We start from the raw sequence: 19538 nt of genomic DNA, 5'->3' as shown, positions 1-19538 counted from the left end.
GTGCAAAATATTGTTACAATTAGGATTACTTTATAGCATAAGGAAAAATACTAACATATTGATAGGAGGAAACAAGCATAAAAAATTTCTGATGCCTCTGAGGAGAAAAATCTGCCATATTCTTCATTCATTACATTTCAGGGACAAATTTTATGTATTGTAATGTAATTTGGAAGACATTTCTGTAAACCTAAGCTTACTTTTAATGGTGTAAATAAATTTTGTATGTGCCAACTTAGTTTTCTCAACCTGCTTACAGAGCAAATCATAGAGAAAGATGAAGGCCCATATTACACACACCTCGGGACAGGACCAAGTGTTGCTGCTGTGAGAGAAATAATGGAGAACAGGTGAGGAAAATTCAGCATTTAATGCTCACAATATTTTTGACTGTCTAAACGGCAAAGAAGACGACCTATGAGAAATCAGGTGCTATGTTTAACTTTGTTTTTTCTAAACTTTTTGCAGTACTCATTTGTAAAGTGTTTTCCTGTTCAGATGTGCATGAGGTGAGCACTAGCATTTCAGTTCCATACTCGTGTGTTTTCTGAGCTCTTTCAACTTCGGGGTTGAATTTCAAGTGTGGTGTGCTCCTAGGTGCCACTGAAGTGGAACAAACAGATCAGCGGCTGGCAGAATTACGTTTTCTAGTGTCCTACATGCAAAGAAGCTGTGGCAAAGTGGACAGAAAGGTCACATTAGTGACTTGGTGCACTAGGATTTACATGCAGATAACACTTTCTTGCCCAAATGATGTTTCCTTAGTGGCAGAAGCTCGTTATCAAAAGAGAGTCAAAAGTCACTCTTGCAAATGGGTTTTTTAATTTAGAAGTATTTTTTGACATTATAAATATTTTGTTTTCTTCTGTTCTCAGTAAAGTAAAAATAAATCTGTTATTCCTGTTTTATTGAAAATGTTTCCTGTTTTAAAATGGTCTACGGCAGTTTGTTTTACTCATGAACTTTTTTTAAACGCAGGTATGGAGCGAAAGGAAGCGCTGTAAGAATAGAGGTAGTGGTTTATACAGGAAAGGAAGGAAAAAGCTCTCAGGGGTGTCCAATTGCCAAGTGGGTAAGTTTTTACGTTACAGCAGTAAAATTGTTTTGTGTGGCTTTTAAATATGAAATTATGTGTAATCCTTGAACTTAAATATAGTCTGATCTTTAATGAAGATCTGGTTCTTCATTTAATTGATCCACAAGTCTGCCTGAATGATGAAGCTAAGGAAAGCAGTTTTGTTGGTTTTTTTTTTGGTTAAGATGTGGTGCTCTATGTTATGCTGTGGTTTGAATGAGTGTGAAAGAGAGGTGCTTAACAGAGCTAATAGAGGTGACCAAATCAAGGGTAAGACGACCCTGACAGTGTCCGAAAGTTGGAACATCTAGTGATATATGTTACTGGGAAGTTTGAAAGAGGAAAAAAGAAGGGATGGTTGCTTGGGAGCTTTTGAAAAAGTATCCAGTAACGTTTTTTAAAACCCTTCTCAGTTGTATGCACCTGAAGAAAAGAGTGTGATGGATGAGGAAGTTCAGTCTCGTATGCCATGGAGTTCATTACTATTTTTGAAGAACTGAACTCAGTATTTGGAAATGTAAATATTACGGTGATAGTTTTCACCAAAGTCTTGTCTCACATTGCTTCATAGGAGCCAGGAAATGAGGTAACAGACACAAGCTCCAGGAGAGAGCTTGGAAAGAATTGATTGTCCTTAATCTTTGCTGAAACCACCGAGGGAGGTAAAAAGTAGACTGGAAATCTTGTAAACTGAGTTTTGGAAAATAATAAAAACTTGGTTGTTAAAAGAAAAAAAAATTATTGCTGTATTTAGGATTTTCAGACTTGATTGAAAAAAAACAATGAAGATAACCGTACAGTTGGTAGACTAGAGTTTGTAACTACATGACAAAAATAAGGCTATTACACATTGTACGTGAATGATATTGCATGCTAAACATTTACTGCTTATGTTTGGAACAGTCAAAATGTGTTTTTCATACTAAATACATAAACCATTTTTCAGAAAGGAATCCCATATGTGCTTGTTGCTTCACATAATATTTAATAACAAATCAGCGTCCAAGCAAAAAAGATGGTAAAACTAATTTCATAAACAACTGACCCAAAAAGAATTGGAATGATTTTTCTCAGTGTTTCATCTGAATAAAGGACTTAGTTTTAACAGAGGACAGGCGTTAAAAATCTTACCTTAGAAAGAGTTGTGAGCAGTTGAAAGGAAGAAGTCATTTAAAACTAACTCTTCACCTTGATTTTTCTGTTGCCAGTATCAACATACTGTCTTTTATGTAAAACAGAAATGATAGATTGTTCCATATCTGCATGGTAGTAGGTGTCCAACATGTGTGTACAATATGACAATCAGAAAGCACTCAGATGCATACAGAAAAGGCTGTTTTAAGGTATGCGGACTTGCTCTCGAGTTAGTTAGATTTTCACATTTCTGTATGTAAAGTGTTTGTGAGAGTAAGCTTTCATGTTCATTTAACTGAAGTTGCAATCTTGTTTTATGCAGCAGTGACTTTTTTTGTGTGCGAGCTCAGACCTAAAGAGGATGAATGCTTTTCCAAGTCTGCTGACTGTTACTGTGTGACTGTTCAGTACAAGAGAGGTAAAGAGATCATTGAAATCTCCTCTGTAGAAGTTTTTCATCCTGTATAAAATCCACATTTTGGGGTTGGTATTCTTATGTGTTGCATTAACTTTTCATTGGCAATGCTAATTTTAATCCTTATAATGGGGCATATTGGGTTTTTGGCTATGACCGAAGAAACATAATTGTGAAATTTATGTGGAAGCATATGGAAAAAGTTTGCTGTGCTCTCTGATAATTGCAGTCACAAGGTTCTGTCAGTTGCACGGAGACTTTCACTTACTCATTTACAGCGTACTTTGGGACAGGCTCATTTCTGCTTTGCAGATGGACAAGCTGTTGCCCTTAGGGCTCCTGAGAGACTCGCTGGTGACAGCACCACGATGGAGCTCTGCTGAAGCAAATATGATAAGAAAAAATGGAATGTATCTGTTGATCATACTGAACTATTTTCCCAACTTTCCCTATTGCCACTAGATAGTTTTGTCTTATTGGTTCATTGGAAACATTTTAAGAATAATGGGGGCTTTCTGAAATACCTGTGTCCATACATGCTTCTGCATTTCATAACACTGATTCCCTCCTAAATTCCTTTTGCTTAACTGGCTCCAAGTGTGTGCCCGGTGTGTTAAACATTCACTGAGACACTCCTTTCCCCAAAAGGAGCTGATGTTTTCTTCCTTAGGTTTCAGGTTACCATAAACTTGCAGAATCTTTTCTCTTTCAGTCGTCTTTTGAGAAGAAATAAAGATCTGTCTCTTCTGTATTTTATTGATGTGTTACATTTTAGGGTGATAAAGTCCCTCTGGATAGGGACAAGAATGCTCCTATTAGTTGAACGTAAATATTATCAGTAAATACTACCTAGGGTTGGAAACCTTATGGTAGCTGTGTGTGTAAGCATTGGACTGACACCTGCATGAGCTAAACTGCGTGCAGTGAAGATGAGCTTGCTATTGTTTTCACTACATGTAGCGGCAAGGAGGCTGCTTGACCTCTGGGTATTTTTGCATCAGAAATTGTGTCATCTCATTTTCATGTAAAAATAGAATTAATAGGGTTTTGCCAGAGAGTTTTGTGGGTGTCTGTGGAGGTGATAACTGTGATTAGAAAATAACTTAACGTTCTGTGACGTATGCTGGGGTAAATGTACTCTTCTTTCTTTTCTGTTTGCACTTCTTTTGCTTTTTCAATTTGTCCAAGTTCGTCATACTTCTTCATAATAAGTAAAAAAAAAAAAACCAACCGAACAACCACCTTCGAAGTACTGAAGTAAAGACCACCTTTGAAGTACTGAAGTTACTGGCCTGTTGTTCCTAGTAGCTCATTCATACAATAAAAAGTTTCACGTTACTGTGCATCCCCTGTAACCAGCCAGTGATAAGTGACTTGACTCATATCGGTCCCATTGTTCTATCAGTGCTTTTGCTGATAATGGATGTGTTGTAGGGTTGGGTTTTTTTCCTGCTCTCAGTATGTCTGGTGGTAAATTACAATTACGTCAATTTACGTGAAATGGTTTATGAATTTTAGTTGTTCATGAGTAACTCACTGCAGGCATCATACTGCTGCACTGGACTCGAAGATACATGTCAGTGACCTCAGAGGAGGCTTTGGGTCTTAATGTTTTCTGGATTAAACCCTTTTCCGATGGGTTCCTTCTGGTTTCAGTGCATGTTGGCTTGGATCAACTAAGTTACCACTGCTATCTCTTGTCTTTATTAAGAGTTGCAAGGTAATTTTTTTAAGGCTGCAGCTCTGAATAAAGACAACAGAATAAGAAGCAATTAAAAGAGGCCAGGTCAAGGTGGAGGTTGTTCTTGCCGATACCGTGTCTCCAGCACTGACCGATAGCAGCAAGGTATAAGAGCCGGGCAGTTGCCTCCCAGAAGACTCACTTAGTTTCAAGTAATTCATAGCTCTGTGGTTCCCAGAGCTGGAGGCAGTGTCTTTGTGTTCAGTTGCCTTTCATAAATGTCGTCATCTTTATTTCTCCTTTTCCTTCCTGTTCTCTTATGCTAGGAGTTAAAATGCTGGCATGATGTTTTCAGCCTTCTGCTCTATTCCCAGTAACTCCTAACAGTTGTTTTTGCTTTTTTCTCCCATTGCAGAGCAGTGATTTGGCATTTTCATAGCGCTTTCTATCACTATGCCAGATTCTCATTCTGGCATGGTAATGGCCAGCTCGGAGTCCATCTCTATCTAAAAATAGAATTGTTTTCACCATGTGCATTAAATATGCACATCTACAGTAAATTTTATCTGCCATTTTACTGCCCGCTCAGCAGTATGAATTCCTCCTTCATTTGTTTGCAGATTGTGCTTGTCTTCACTACTCTGAATTGCTTAGTGTCACCAACAAATGTTGTCATCCTTTTATTTACCCTTAACAAACACGCTGAAGAGCACAAGCTTGAACACAGTTCTACAGAGCTCCCATTGGAGACATACCAGCCTTTGTTTTGCGTCTTTTCACCAATTATTCATGTGTGGTCTTTTGATTTGTCCCAAGACACATTAGGCGTTTTTAAGAGCCTTTAGGAAGGGACCTTACTGAATGGCTTCTGGAAATCTAGAGGCCTCCAGTATGACTGAACTGTGACTTCACTTCAGAAGAAGTTTATTTTATTTCTGCCTGTGCATCACACTTTTCCTGTGTGATCTCTGCTTTGCCCCACACAGATACCAGGCTAATGTGATCACTGAATCACCATATTTCTTCTGGATCTTTTTACAAAGTGGTATCCTCTTGGTAATTTTCAGGCCCTCTGGTACTAATGTATTCTAAATCAAGACAGTGCACACCACATTTAATACTTCAGTTGTTTAATCCTTGAGTTTCTTTGGTGAATATCATCTGAACTTGGCAAATTGCTACTGTTTGGGGGGGGGGCGTGGGGGGGTAGGGATTGTTTGGTTTTGGGGAATTTTTGTCACTTGTCCTATAGCCACTTTTGTCAGTGCTTTAACTGCAGGAGAAAAAATCCTTGGCTGTCCCCTGAGAAGGTGGTTTCTGACGTAGGAAATCTTCCCAAACTTCTTGTTTGTGAACACAGTAGTAGTGGGGTTTGCATCTTGAGCCTTAGGGCCTCTGAGTGCCTTTTTTTTTTTTCTTTTTTTTTTTCTTTAAAACACTTGGATGATCTGTTGACCCTTCAGATTCTGTTAGCCTGCTGGTGGCCCTCATTTGTTTGAAAATACAGTGTTAATGGGGCTTTTATGCATTTGCAAGTAGTTTCTCAAACTCTTTGGCTTCTGTACTGTTTGCCTTTTTTGGGTTTCATATTTATAACTTGACAGATCTTTATGGTCTTTTCTGTAGTGTTGGTTGTATATTAGTTGGATATATAAATACTGAAAAAGTAGGGGTGGATTAAAAATGGGTAAAAAATCTGATTACAAATACTTCAAAAATAGTTAAATTTGAAATTAGTTCTGTACAAACCTGAACCTAATATTAGCCATCACTTTGTCAACTTTTTAAAAGTAATGCTTAGATAACCCACTGTTATAACCAAGATTTTATAGGTCATTGAACTTACTGGAATTTAGCTAAATACCAGAAACTACACTTTGAGTGCTGAATGAGCCTTAATAACAACAGATGCTTCTGCAGATGCAGAGAAGATGATTTTTTTGTTTGTTTGTTTCCTGTTTTAGCTTGAGTTGAGAAAGTATTTGAAATTCGGAATTGAAAAAGCAAGATAAAAGAAGTTACTCCAGCTTCTAGGCTCTTTATGTATAAGTCAGGATTAGAAGAGATGTGTAATTTACTAAAGAAAGTGAACTGACAAATGAGTACTTAACTGGGGCCTACAGAAAAGGTGGAGAGGGACTCTTTATCAGGGAGTGTAGGATGAGGGGTAATGCTTTTAAACTGGAAGAGGGGAGAATTAGATTAGATATTAGGAAGAAGTTCTTTACTGTGCGGGTGGTGAGCCCCTGGCGCAGGTTGCCCAGAGGAGCTGTGGCTGCCCCATCCCTGGAGGTGTTCAAGGCCAGGTTTGTCGGGGCTTGGAGCAACCTGGGCTGGTGGGAGGTGTCCCTGCCCATGGCAGGGGGGTTGGAACTAGATGTTCTTTAAGGTCCCTTCCAATTCTAATCATTCTGTGATTCTGTGAGCAAGGTGCTTTGCTCTGCAGTGGATGATCATTACTAATCAACAGAGCTGGCAGAGGACGACTTTATCAGGAAGTCAGGCACCTGTAGGCAGACTCTCTTACGTTTATTTTCTGTATCCCACTTGGCAGCGAAAAGGTCAGGAGGTATGGTATGGCACTGCTAGCTAGGGGATAGTGAAGCCGTTGTGTCATTTGGAATGTGATACAGCAGGGAATTTTTGAAATATAGTTGAAAAGGGCTTTAAAGTAAATTCTCCTGGACTTACTGTCCCCTGGCCACAGGTTTAAGTAGAATATGCAGCTCCATTCTGCTTTAAACAGCTTACTAGCTTCAAGCTTTTATTTCATTTATTAAACTGTCTTTATGGTTAATCATAGAATCATAGAATGGTTTAGGTTGAAAGGACCTTGAAGATCATCTCATTCCAACCCCCCTGCCACGGGCAGGGACATCTCCCACTAGACCAGGTTGCTCAAAGCCTCATCTAGCCTGGCCTTGAACACCTCCAGGGATGGGGACTCAACAACCTCTCTGGGCAACCTGTTCCACTGCCTTACCATCCTTAAAGTGAAAAACTTCTTCCTAATGTTTAATCTAAACCTGCCCTCTTCCAGTTTATATCTATTCCCCCTCGTCCTATCACTACATGCCCCAGTAAAAAGTCCTTCCCCAGCTCTCCTGTAGGCCCCCTTTAGGTACTGGAAGGCCGCAATAAGATCTCCCTGGAGCCTTCTCTTCTCCAGGCTGAACAGCCCCGTTATGTTCTCCATAGGAGAAGTCTGAAAGGAAATTAATTTTGGCAGATGGAGAGGGTGGTTGGTGGGGATTTTGTTTACCTTTTTAGACAACATTGTATTAGAGCATCACTTTCTTGCCATACTGTTGTAATATGTTGAGTTAGTGTATGTAGCAGGTACTTATAGGTGTGCAGACACTATTTTTAACTGTTTGCTAGGAGGCATACCTGCTAAATTCAGAATTAGAATTTATTTTGGATGAAAATGTTTGTATCCTTCTCTGTTAAGTGCTGCAATGCTTTGAGATTTAGAATTATTAGAAAATTTTACATGCTTTCTGAAGTAAATGAAAGTGGTTTAGTATTTTTTAATATGAAGAACTACTCAAATATTTTACTAGAGTAAACATGAAACAAAAAAAAGCTATGTTAAGGTAAACAAAGTTAAGTATTATAAAAGAGCAAGGATTTAAGTTGCTATTGTCACTACTTTAATTAAAACAAATGAGATAGCTGAACAAACGGAGTAGATTCTCATTGTCATCCATCTCGTACAAAGTGCAGTTTACTATTGCCTGCAATATAACAGAAAGGGAAGTTTGAGGAGTCAGGAGGGTCAGAGGGCGCTGGGAGTTGAGACTTGATTTTTGTCCATGTTTCTGCAGTATTGGTTGCATGATTATAGAAGAATCACTTAAAGTGTATGTACTGCAGTCTGCTCATTTGTAAACAGTACAATACCGCTTCCAGTAGCAACTTGAAAAAAGGTGTTTGCAGATAATTGCAGATACCACACTTCAGTGATACTGCTGTAAAAATAGTCAGGTAACTTCATAGTATTGTGATTAATGGTAACTGTTCTGTGCCAAGTCTTTTGATGTAGTCTGCTAATACTTGAGAAGAGACAATTTAGGGAATTGGAACTTACTTCCATTTTAATCTCTTGGACATGCTGAGACTAAAAGGATGTAATATTTTTCCAGCAAGAAGAGTTCAGTGTGGTTTACTGTGTGTGTATGGGTGAATCAGAAAATGGGAGGGCAGACTCACTTCTGTGGCAAGCAAGGGTATTTCTTCTGCTGTCTGTTACACAGCATCACCTGGTAGAACAGCAGCAGGTTTTAACAGCACCGTGCTCTCACTTTGTGCTGGTGTAGATTATTATGGAATTGCAGCTTTGCAGGGAATCTCATCCTGTGTAGGGAGGACTCCATACATGGACTTTGCACAGAGGCAAAATCTGCAGGTTAGAAAACTTGGAGCTGAACTGTTCTAATGAGTCGCCTATTTCAGGAAATTGCAGTGAACAGTTAAGCTATGTTCTCACTTTAAATTCAACTACTGATATCCTGCAAAGGCAACACAGCTATTCTACTGAAGAAATTCAGAACGGGCTGGAGGAAGTATTGCAGTGGAACCACACGGCGATGAAATAAACCTGGAAAAAGCCTTTTTGTTGGTTCCATTTTTTTAATTCAGAAATTTATAGCAGTGTATTTAACTCACAAAGTTTTGTACTATTTGCTGGTGGTGTCTGGTTTATATCATGTTAAAGTTAACACAACTATTCTGGTGATCCTAAATTGGAATGTAATTTCTCATCGATGTGGTAATTCAGCATCTGGTATGCTGAGCTGCTGCAGTCTGACTCTTAGCTACTTACATAAGTCATGTACGTGCTAATTTAGATAGACTGGCTCATGTGTAAGGACATCAAGTAATTTTTATTCAGTGTATTTATTCCTTGTTCTAGAGCTCCTGCCAAGGGTTGAGACAGTTGTTTCAACAATCTAAAAGAAATAATTCAAGTTAGAACTCAAGCATTTGGATCGCTGAAGCAGGTTTGATTGATATCTTAACTTTACTGATGCAGTTCAATACATTCAGAAATTAGTTGAAAAAAGTGGGAGACACTGAGGTGACAAACTGCTGATGATACAAAGTTGTTCAGGATAATGAAGAGGAGGGACAGATATCGCGAAGAGCAGGAAGGACTTGTGATCCAGAACAAATGGCCACTAAAGTGGTAGATAAAACTCCTTTGAGAAATATTAAGTTACACAAAAAGCAGAGTGCTGTAGTTTCATATACACAGTGCTGGACGCTAGCTTGAGTGTTACTGCGTGTGATAGTAGCCGATTAGACATCAGCTTCATTGTTCACAGTGATGAAAACAGCAAAAGAAACTGGTGCGAATTACTGGGGAGGAATAATGAAAACGTGAAACATAATTATGCCTCTGTGAGAAAGCATGCCACACCCTGGTCTTGCATACTGTCTGCAGTTCTGGTCCCCCAACTCAAGAAAGCACAGCAGAACTGGGAAAGACAGGTAGAGCTACAGACTCGGCCTGGCAGAGAGGGAAGGGGAGAAAGCAGGGCTCTCAAGTCTTTGGTGGCATGGAGCTGAGTAGCAATCTATTATTCACTGTCTCATCCTGTATCAAAACTAAAGGGCACTAGTAGGAGGTGAGCACAAAGAAAAGATAATGTTTTTTTCTTTCACATAGTCTGGAATTAAACTTTGTCCAGAAATGTAATGGATTGTAAAATGCTGCATAGATTTAGAAGTGAGTGGACAAATGCACAGAAGGCAAATCCGTCCGAAGCAAGGAGAGAGCATGTCCCCCGAGCTGCCAGCAGGCAACTGGAAGGTGCCTGGTGGTTGCTGAGAAGCATCTCTGCATCCAAGTGCCTGTATTGCTACCCATCCCTAGGCAGCTGCTCTTAGTCACTCTCAGGACCAGGGTAAGGCTGGATGGTCCACTGTTCTGACCTTGTCCTGCTCTCGTATTCTTTAATTCTTAGCGGCCCTTTCTGTCTCTTTGCTATAGTTGTATGTAAGGGAGTGAAAAAATGAACTTCTTCTCATGTTTATCCCATAACTTGTTGCTAAATTGCTGGAGCAAATTCTGCTGTGTATGGCACCTCTTCCATAAACGTACCCTAGCTTTTGGCTCGTGCTTTCTGTTAAGAAAATTGGGTTAAAAAAGAAATTGGTACAGAAAGCAACAGGGATGGATACCTGATTACTGCACAGGAGGGATGTACAAAACTTGGTTTTGAAAGTAATCAAAATAAATGAGCATCCTGTCTAAATCAGCAACCTACGAGGATGATACTTGTGGCATTGTGTGTCCAAATACGTATGTGCATATGAAAGCTGTTTGGAAGGGGACGTGTCCTGTTTCAGTTTTTCATTTTGTCTAGGACACGGTTATGTTAGCAACCAGGTTGAGGGAGTGGGTAGAGTGTAACTTCATGCCCCATTTTTGTGCGTGCAGAACAGGGCTGATAGGTATCGGTCAGGCATTGTGGGGCAGTTTGTCAGGTCTGTTGCTTTCCAGAAGTGCTGCCTTGCAGCTGAAGCAGATTATTCATTCTTAACGTGGGAATCTTTTGATAGATATTCAGTACTGATGACAGTTACTGCTTGCTAAAATGAGTTCAGGGATAATCTGCCCCTACGTACCTGTGAAAATATGGCCATATGACATTTAAGTGTTACATAATACTTCATAAACTTACTACAAGTCTGTTTTGTTGATTATATTATTTCTCTACGTGATTCTTCCATTTTAGAAAGCTAGGTTTAGAGTTCCACCACTTAACAAATGTTTATTTTCTCTTTCCTTTCAAATGCATTAGGGACCAAAATTAAACAAATTGAAGTATTAAATTATTTACTTTGTCTCTGTTGTTAATTATATCACAGAAATCATGAGTAGTACCAACAACTTTTGGAGACAAGATTTGCCAGCTGAATTGTGTGTGGCTCTCAGTCTGAGGAAGCATTTAGGGACTTGCTCTTTGTTGCGTATTTAACTTAATATTTGGCATCTTGGTGTTTCATAGGTAAACAGTAAGTATACTGGGAATTATGTTTGCAAACTTTTGATAGCAAATAAATACACATTTTACATTATTGCATAAAGACTTGATTAATAAATTGTATTATTATCGTATTCTCTGTGGCTGTGACAGTATACTGATTCCATTTGCCTTACTGAGGAGAACACTGTCAAATGCATGCTGAAAAGAAAAGGGTAAAGTGAACTAAAGTATAGGCTGAGATTTTACATATGCTACTTTCCTGATGACATTATTAAGACAGTTTTGCTGTTGTACAAATTTAACAAGTGTGATGATTCCATAAAGTAAAGAGTGGAGAGGAGGCAGTTCGTTAAAACACTGTATGGTTTGAGGATGTTTAAGGGTGAAAAGGTCTTGGAACCATCCCCCGTAATTTCAAGCTGCAGAAACTGGACTAGAAATACAGAAATAAACTGGAGACAGCTAAAGAGCCACTGAAGAAATGATCAGTCAACTAAAGCCTTACTGCAACCATTCCTTAGAAAAACAGTAAGAAATCTGATCTGTAAGCACATCAGGGAAAATATTGATAAGCAGTACACAGCTTGTAGGCATATTTGGATTGTAGCAATTACTTAGATAAATGCAAGTATAGTAACAAAAGCAAATGCAGTCAGTTTTACTTTTGTTTAATACGTATATATATATATAATACAATATACATACAATTTGTTGTGGAGTTCAAAAATCTATTTGATGCAGTCAGGCACTAGAAAACAAAGAAGCTGGAAATTAATGGAGTTACATCAGTGTTGATGTAACTAAGAAGTCCTCAAATCCGGGAGTGCAGTAGCAGTTTCCCCCACTAGAAAAATTGTTTCATCACCAAGAATGACATGGTGTTTCTGTTGGCTGATTTATTCCATAGTTTTCGGTTGTCCTGCTCAAATGTGCTTTTCTGTATATTGAGTGTGGTATTGCTGTGGGTTTATTATTATTGCAAAAGGGAGGCTCTGATTATTACTGCTTTGAGAATGTCAGCCATAGTACGTGAAGGGCATCATCAGTTTATATGGGGAAAAGCAACACGGCTCTAGCTCTGTCTGCATGGTCACCGGCAGCTGGCCCGGAGGAGCCGTGATTATTTTGGTTCCAGTTGTGCCCTTCTAAGACTGTAACAGTCAGGTGAGAAAAGTGCCTCATCTCTGGTAACAAAAGGATGGGAGCGCTCCAGCTGTAGTAGTCAGGTGAACGTATGATGTAACCTTTTAAGAGCCACAGGAGTTAAATTTGGACAACTATTAAATCCATTAGCTACCTTTGTGGCCCAAAAGGTGATGGATTGTAAAATGTTTTTGGGTCCAACAAGAGTATTGAATTCTCTACTGCGTGCATAATGAAGCAAATTCCAGCTATGTTTAACTCCAGGGAAATGTGGTGTTAGTTTAAAGGAAACTATAAATTTCCTTCCTGTCTGTCATTTTCCCTGGACTGTGTATTTCCAGTTTAGAATCATACGAGAACTCAGAAGGGGCAACCTGATGTTGTACTAAGAAACCAAGAGGTACCAGATTTCTTCAGTGGAGTTACAAAGTCTAGAAACCAAAAAAAAACGAAAAAAGAGTAAAAGCATCACCCTTTGTGCTGAGTAACAAAATTAAATTCTTCTCTTTCTGACTTGAAGGAATTGTGCTGCCTTGGGAATGTAAAACTCACACTGACGTGAATAACCTGTATTGTATGTCCGCCATAATAGACTTTCTGTAAACCTCACTCAAATGTAAATGAGTTGCATTATTTTTCTTTCTTTATAAAAAAAATACTGTACTGGCTGGTCAGGCACAACCAAGATCCTTTTGAGGAACAGTAGCTCAGATGCATTTGCTTGTTTTCTCACAAAGCTTAAGGCTGACTGTAAGAGACTGTATGATTAACTTTAGAAGGGTGATACTTTCTCTCTTGACTTAGCTTCTTCCTGCTAAGCCTGCACAGATTCCCTCTGAAATGGTTCATCTATTGAAAACCTTTTCAGTTGCAGATGAATTGCAGGTGTACTTTGGCCCTCACCTTTTAATGAGTTCAAATAATGTAGATATTCACAGCTGATCAGGTTAGGGGTCACATATGAATGACAGCTGCATGTCTGGCAACAGAGAAGCTTTGATGCCAGTCCAATAGGGAATCTGCCTGAAAACGTAGATATTTGGAGATACTCAAAGATAAGTGAAACTGGGTTGCCTTCCTGCTTCTGTCGTCCATGACTAGTAACGTGTCTGTGAGTTCTGCTGATGGAGAGGGGGTGTTGGGTGGAAAGCCGAGGCGACCAACTGCTTGCCCTGAGCAAGCGTGTCGCTACAGAACTGGCAGAGAATATCCGCAATGTAAGGGCTCACCATCCGCACACAGTAAGGATGCTCATCCCCTTAGGACATCCCCCATGTCCTATGTATGACAGAGCCGAGGAAGAGGATTTAACCTCTAAAACCCAAGAGAGGTCCAGGCCCAATATGCTTGGAGCTTAATGCTGAGGTCTTGACAGCTTTGTTGGAGGACTCATACAGGCTATGCTGGTTAAATACATTTGAGGAATAAACATATTTTCAAAGATTATGTTCTTGTATTACCTACCTTTAATGCTTTTTGTTTTGGTCGTCTTGCAATGCAACTCTGTTTCAGACTGTGACAAAAACCTAAATATGTGGGAGTAGGACTTTAGCTTTTTCTTTTGCTGTTTTAGTTCAGTGGTATATTGTACTGCTCCATATTGTGTTAGTCTTTGTTTTATGGATAAGGTTGACAAAGGTTCCTTTGCATATCATACTGTGTAGTAAAAAGACTTCAGCACCCTAAAATCTTTGATGCAGGTCATCTAGGGGTATGTTCTGAAAAATCTCATTCCATCCTTCACTAATAACATAGTTGATTTTCATCACTTTCTTCCAATGTTACCTTGTGAGGTGGGAACCATTTTATGTACTGAATATGTAGCTGTGGTAACCAACTTAACCCATGCACACATCTGGTTTTGTGGTGTGCTTTTATGTACCTGCATTCTGGGTTTTGGCAGTATGTTTTCTGTATTATTTTCAAGGTAACTGTTAGCTTCTCAGTGGATCTGTTGTCTCAGGATTATTATTTTCTATTATTTCCTTCTATGGCTATTATCCTCTTAATCCATCTTCTGTATTGTTTGTGTAGAACACTTAAAAATCCTCCTCCTGTAAAATATACTGCTGTTTCTTCTACAGGTAAAAAGGCAGTGCAAAATCCTATTTTGCACCAGAGATCAGTGTGTGGTGCTGTCACAGTCCTACTTGCTGATGGGCACTCTTTGGGCAGCAGTTATTTCTTACTCTTCCAGGCTTTATGTGTCCTAGAGAAGAGTAATGCATTACATGTTTCCTACACCTATCAAAGAATAAACAAAATTATTATTCCAGGTGATACGAAGAAGTAGCGATGAGGAAAAGTTGCTGTGCTTGGTACGTCAGCGTGCAGGACACCACTGTCAAACTGCCGTCATCGTGATTCTCATACTGGCCTGGGAAGGGATCCCTCATCTCTTGGCTGATACGCTGTACAAAGAACTGACACAGAGTCTCAGAAAATACGGCTGTCCCACCAGCCGTAGGTGTGCGTTAAATGAAGAGTAAGTTACTTTAATCCTAAATTATTGTTGTGTTACCTTTTGAATGTTCTGCGATAAATAACTTCAGGATTCAATAGTAAGACTAATAAATATACAAAAGCTTATTTAAAATTACAAACCACTAGGTGTCATTTCAGTATAAAAGTTAGTTCCTGGCTTTTCCTAGAGACCAGGCTCTAAGTGGTGGTTGTACATGCTACACCCGAGGAAAGGGGTGGCAATGAAATTCTCTCCTGGCTTTGCCCGTGCTGCCCAAGATGTTCAGTGTGCCCTTTGTGTGCCCATGCTAAAGAGCTGCCAAGAAGGTGATAATGTGAATTTTTTAAATAAATGAGAGATTGAACACTCAAAATTAGGATCTTCCTCTCTGTCTCTGTGAGAGGAATTTAGTTTAATTGGCAAGATAACATACTGCAACTGAGGCTCTGAGCAAGGCTGCCTTTGTGCTGATTTTTGTGTAGCCTGCATTTAAGCAGATTATTAATAGCTCTACAGGACCTGCATCTAATGCTCGTGTTCTTAAAGGGTCAGGCTAAGTAGGGTTGTTCTACTTTGATAGTTGGACCAATTTGGAGCTAATGTTATTGCCGCACATAACAAAGTAATTATTGGATTTAGGGGTAACCTTTAGTAGGAGTGGTATTTTCTTGGATAAAATTTTTATCCAACTGGAGAAGTCAAAATCAAGCAGTATGGGTATATTTCTATAGCTGTAACTCAGTGTTATGTATTTCCCAGAAGTGGGACTTTGGGGTGAGAGAGTGTTTATGGGGAAGAAAAGTGTCCTCTACACATAAATATTTCCTTAACAGAAAGTATTTGGTTAAACCATGTGCTTTATAAATTCCTGTGTTGTTATGCTATGTATTATAAAAGAAATAGTGAATAGCATTGACCTAAAAAAAAAAAAAGAGCTACGAGCTGTATTGTCAGCTGACTTGTCGTGTCTTTATTTCCTTTCATAGTCGTACTTGTGCATGTCAAGGACTTGATCCAGAAACTTGTGGAGCGTCATTCTCATTTGGCTGTTCGTGGAGTATGTATTTCAATGGCTGTAAATTTGCCAGAAGCAAAAACCCCAGGAAATTCAGGCTTCTCACTGATGACCCTAAACAAGTAAGATTTATTTTATTTATTTTATTGTTTTGTTTTCCTCCAAACACTTATTCCAATGATTTTCAGAGCTAGAAATGGAGTCTATGGATAGGCACCCCTTCTGTCTCACACATGTATGCATAGCTTATCGCACAGGCACTCAACTAAATGTTTTGTAACTGTAGTGTTTATAATTTTTCCACTGTATGAAAACTGTTGTTTACTATGTATTTAAATATCCTAAAATTATCCTTAGAAGCTTTTCTGTATGCATATTTAGCTCCTCTGTGTAACTCTGCATTAAGTGTTAATCCTTTGTACATATAAAATACAGCTAAAGGTTTTTTCAAAGCACCAAGGCTGTACCTCAGAGATTCAGTCCTTTTGTCTTGTCAGAAAACTCTGTACCTTGGGTTGCACTGCTTTCACACTCCTGTCTGACCAGCTGCCAGCCTGCTCTTCTCTCTGCCACTGAGAATAAGCTGTTTTTTCTGTGGAAAGAATGTTTTTTTAAGCTGTCTTGTAGGAATGAATACACTAAAGTATGAAGCAGTGAAACGATACTGTAATTGCTGCTTATGAGTGTTAGCGATGACATAAGGCTGAGATAGCACAGAATATACGGTGATGCGAAGTAAAGAACCTCTAAAAATAACAACCAAATTAGTTTTTTACATTGGAAGTATTTTCATGAAGAAGGAATGAAGGTGTTGTAAACTGATAACTGCTGTCTGATGAACATACATTTCTTCAGGGTAACTCAAAAGTGCCTTTTGTTCTGACTGTAGAGGTCTTTAATGCCACTTCCCTGTGGAACTCCTAGATAAAAATATCACATCTTTCCTAGAACATGTGGCAAGCTTTGAGATGTATACTATAGGGCAGTCAGTTACCTAGTTCTCTGTTTGGGTTACCCTACTGATAATCTTTGGCTCCAGAATTCCACTGCTGCCAGCTACGACAGACCTAGCTGGGTGACGTCCAGACAGTAGCAGAGATATTCTTGCATTTTTAAAATGTGGAGCATACACACGTGTATGTACACACAATGTAAAACACTAATTGTTTCTAGGAAGAGGGAGATGACATTTGATTCACTGGACCCAAATATTCCTCCCAAGTCCTAAGTTTTTCTGAAGGAGTTGACGAAGCATCTTCTACGCATATCTGCCTGAGTGCAAACCCCTCAGTCTCCCCTGAGTTGTGCTGTCCACTCGCTTGGTGGGTATTCACAAACTTCAGTAGCGCTTAAAGTGGGGAACTCCTGCCTCAGCAGAATAAAGCACACAACACCCTTCTGTGCCTCTTCTCAGCGAATATATGACTAAGGCAGTACAAGCTGAAAATAGCTCTGCTTGTTTCAAGAGGGAATTTGTTTTATAAATTTTCAGTTTATAGGAAAACGTGCTTATTGGGCATTTCTTCATTTTACAAACCCTGTTCCTTCTCCTTCGCCCTTTTCTGTTCTCTGTGATCCTGTGTTCTTAGGTTCTCCCCTGGCGTAATGCTGTGCATGGGGCATTCTGTGTGTGTTTTCTCTGTAGATTTCTAATGCTTTTAATAACATTAGCTGGGGAATCAACAAAGGCGGCAACCTTCATATCTACTGTCTAATGAAATATTAGGCTGTGCCAGATCTCATGAGAGAGCCCAGATAGATCTGTCTTTGATCAGAATAAGCTCTGTGAGACTGCAAGCTCTGTTGGTGGCATCGCTTTCTCTGAGTCTGCACAGTGGCCACCCTGAGCTCCATTCGGACACTTGCTCAAGCACAACAGCATTCACCACAGCCTCTACAAATGATCCCCGGCTCGTGAGAGCTGTCCGGCAAGGCCCGTTCGCTTGATGGGTAACCTGAGAATTTTTGTAGAACGCCTTCTACCACAGTGTCAAAGCAGTTGCCTAAAAGAGAAGATGACTTAACCAGAACAGTTTCTAGATGTGTGATCTAAAAGTGCATTCTCTTATTTTCCCTTTTCTGTGGAAGCTGTTTTAAAGCCTCTTTGGATTCTGCAGCTGAGAGGGGATGAGGGTTGCATAGCACGCAGGCACTCCAGAACTGCCTTTGCCTGCGAGGGCAGCATGTGCTCCCCTGGGCGATCGCTGCACCAAAGCTTCCGGCTGTAGGTGACAGTGGTGCTTGGGCACTTGCTGTGTGCGTGCAGGGTGTCAGTGCATCTCAAAGAAGTGAAATTACTGGTAAATAATTTTTCTCTTCATTTGGTTTTGTCATTAATTTTTCTAGCCGATACTTCTTCTAGCTAAATATTGGATATTGATGATTTTGCAGATGACATAAAGCTAGGAGGTAGAGCAAATTAAGAAGATAGTTCGAAGTCCAGAAAGATTTGGATCATTTGAGGCACTGGATGGAGTGAGATGAGGTTAAGGGTGTAATATACCTAGGTAAGAATAGTACATAGGATAGATAATTAAGGATGCGTTACCTTCAATGCAGTTCAGAAAAACTTGTGGTAGTGATCAACAGTTAATAAACTGGCTATAGTATGAGTTAAAAATAAAGTATCATTTTGTAATGTAACATCACGTTGAAAAATGTGAAAGTATCCATATGCTTATATACATCAGTGTTTACAATATATGGTGTTGAGTGTGATTTGGGTTTTTTTGTCATTATTATTAAACAATAAAATAAGCTGTTATTTTTTGCCACTATACAGTATGCAAAACTGAAGCTGCGGTTGTCTCCAAGCCTGGCCCTTGGAGGAAAACAAAGTAGGGAGTATGTCACCACCCTTTTCTTCCCCAGTTGGTTGGTGATTTTCCTGGAAAAGCAAAAATTTAGGAAAAGAATTTAGGGATTGTTTCTATAAATAAGAGCTTAACTGTTACACTGCCATAGAAGCCCACTTTGCCAGTTTCGTGTTCATATGGTTTACCCCAAGGAAAGGAATATTACTTCCTAATCTTCCTAAGCTATCTCCATAAAGTCCTGAGTTTTGCATCTCTAAGGAACAAAAGATTTGTCAAAAGTTCCTAATAAGAGTTCCGTTGCAATGTTAGAAATGTACGTCTTCCCCTAAGAGCTGAAATTAATGTTAAATGCTATTAGGAGTTACACATACAATGAAAAGAAGGCAGAAACCTAGGATTCTTCTAGCAGGGCTGTATCAACGTAAATTAAGGCCCCATAAGCAAAACACTGGGGTTCCACCTCCACTCAGCAGGTGGTACAGTGTTTCTCTCCTAGATGTTACTTCCCTATTATGTGTGGAAATTGCCTCATTCCTTGACTGTCTATGTAAGATCGGATGCAGAAATAGGTTCCTTGTGTGTTGGGTTTCTTTGCTGTACCAGATATGCTCTGTTGTTATTTGGTTGACTTCTATTTAACAATTTTGGTATTTTAGTCATGCAAACCTAGGCTTATTTATGGTTAGTGACATAGGGAAGCCGAACAGAGGTCAGATTAATAAACTGTAAGATAGAGGCTGATTTGTCAGGCATCTCTAAACTGGATTATATTCTTTTAAAGCAGATTACAGTGCTCTAAA

At 39.3% G+C, this 19538-nt stretch overlaps 1 protein-coding gene across 1 annotated transcript in view; it reads left to right on the top strand.

Annotated features, from left to right (window-relative positions):
- The window catches only part of TET1 (tet methylcytosine dioxygenase 1), a 60824-nt gene that overhangs the window by 25848 nt on the left and 15438 nt on the right, over positions 1–19538 (top strand). Inside the window, 4 exon segments of the mRNA XM_009893896.1 lie at positions 260–350; positions 979–1072; positions 14720–14928; positions 15894–16044. Of these exon segments, the coding sequence (XP_009892198.1) occupies positions 260–350; positions 979–1072; positions 14720–14928; positions 15894–16044 (545 nt within the window).

Source organism: Charadrius vociferus, unplaced genomic scaffold (assembly GCF_000708025.1).
Source record: "Charadrius vociferus isolate BGI_N301 unplaced genomic scaffold, ASM70802v2 scaffold611, whole genome shotgun sequence".
In the NCBI taxonomy this organism is placed as follows: Eukaryota; Metazoa; Chordata; class Aves; order Charadriiformes; family Charadriidae; genus Charadrius; species Charadrius vociferus.
This window is presented reverse-complemented; position numbering and strand designations above follow the sequence as displayed.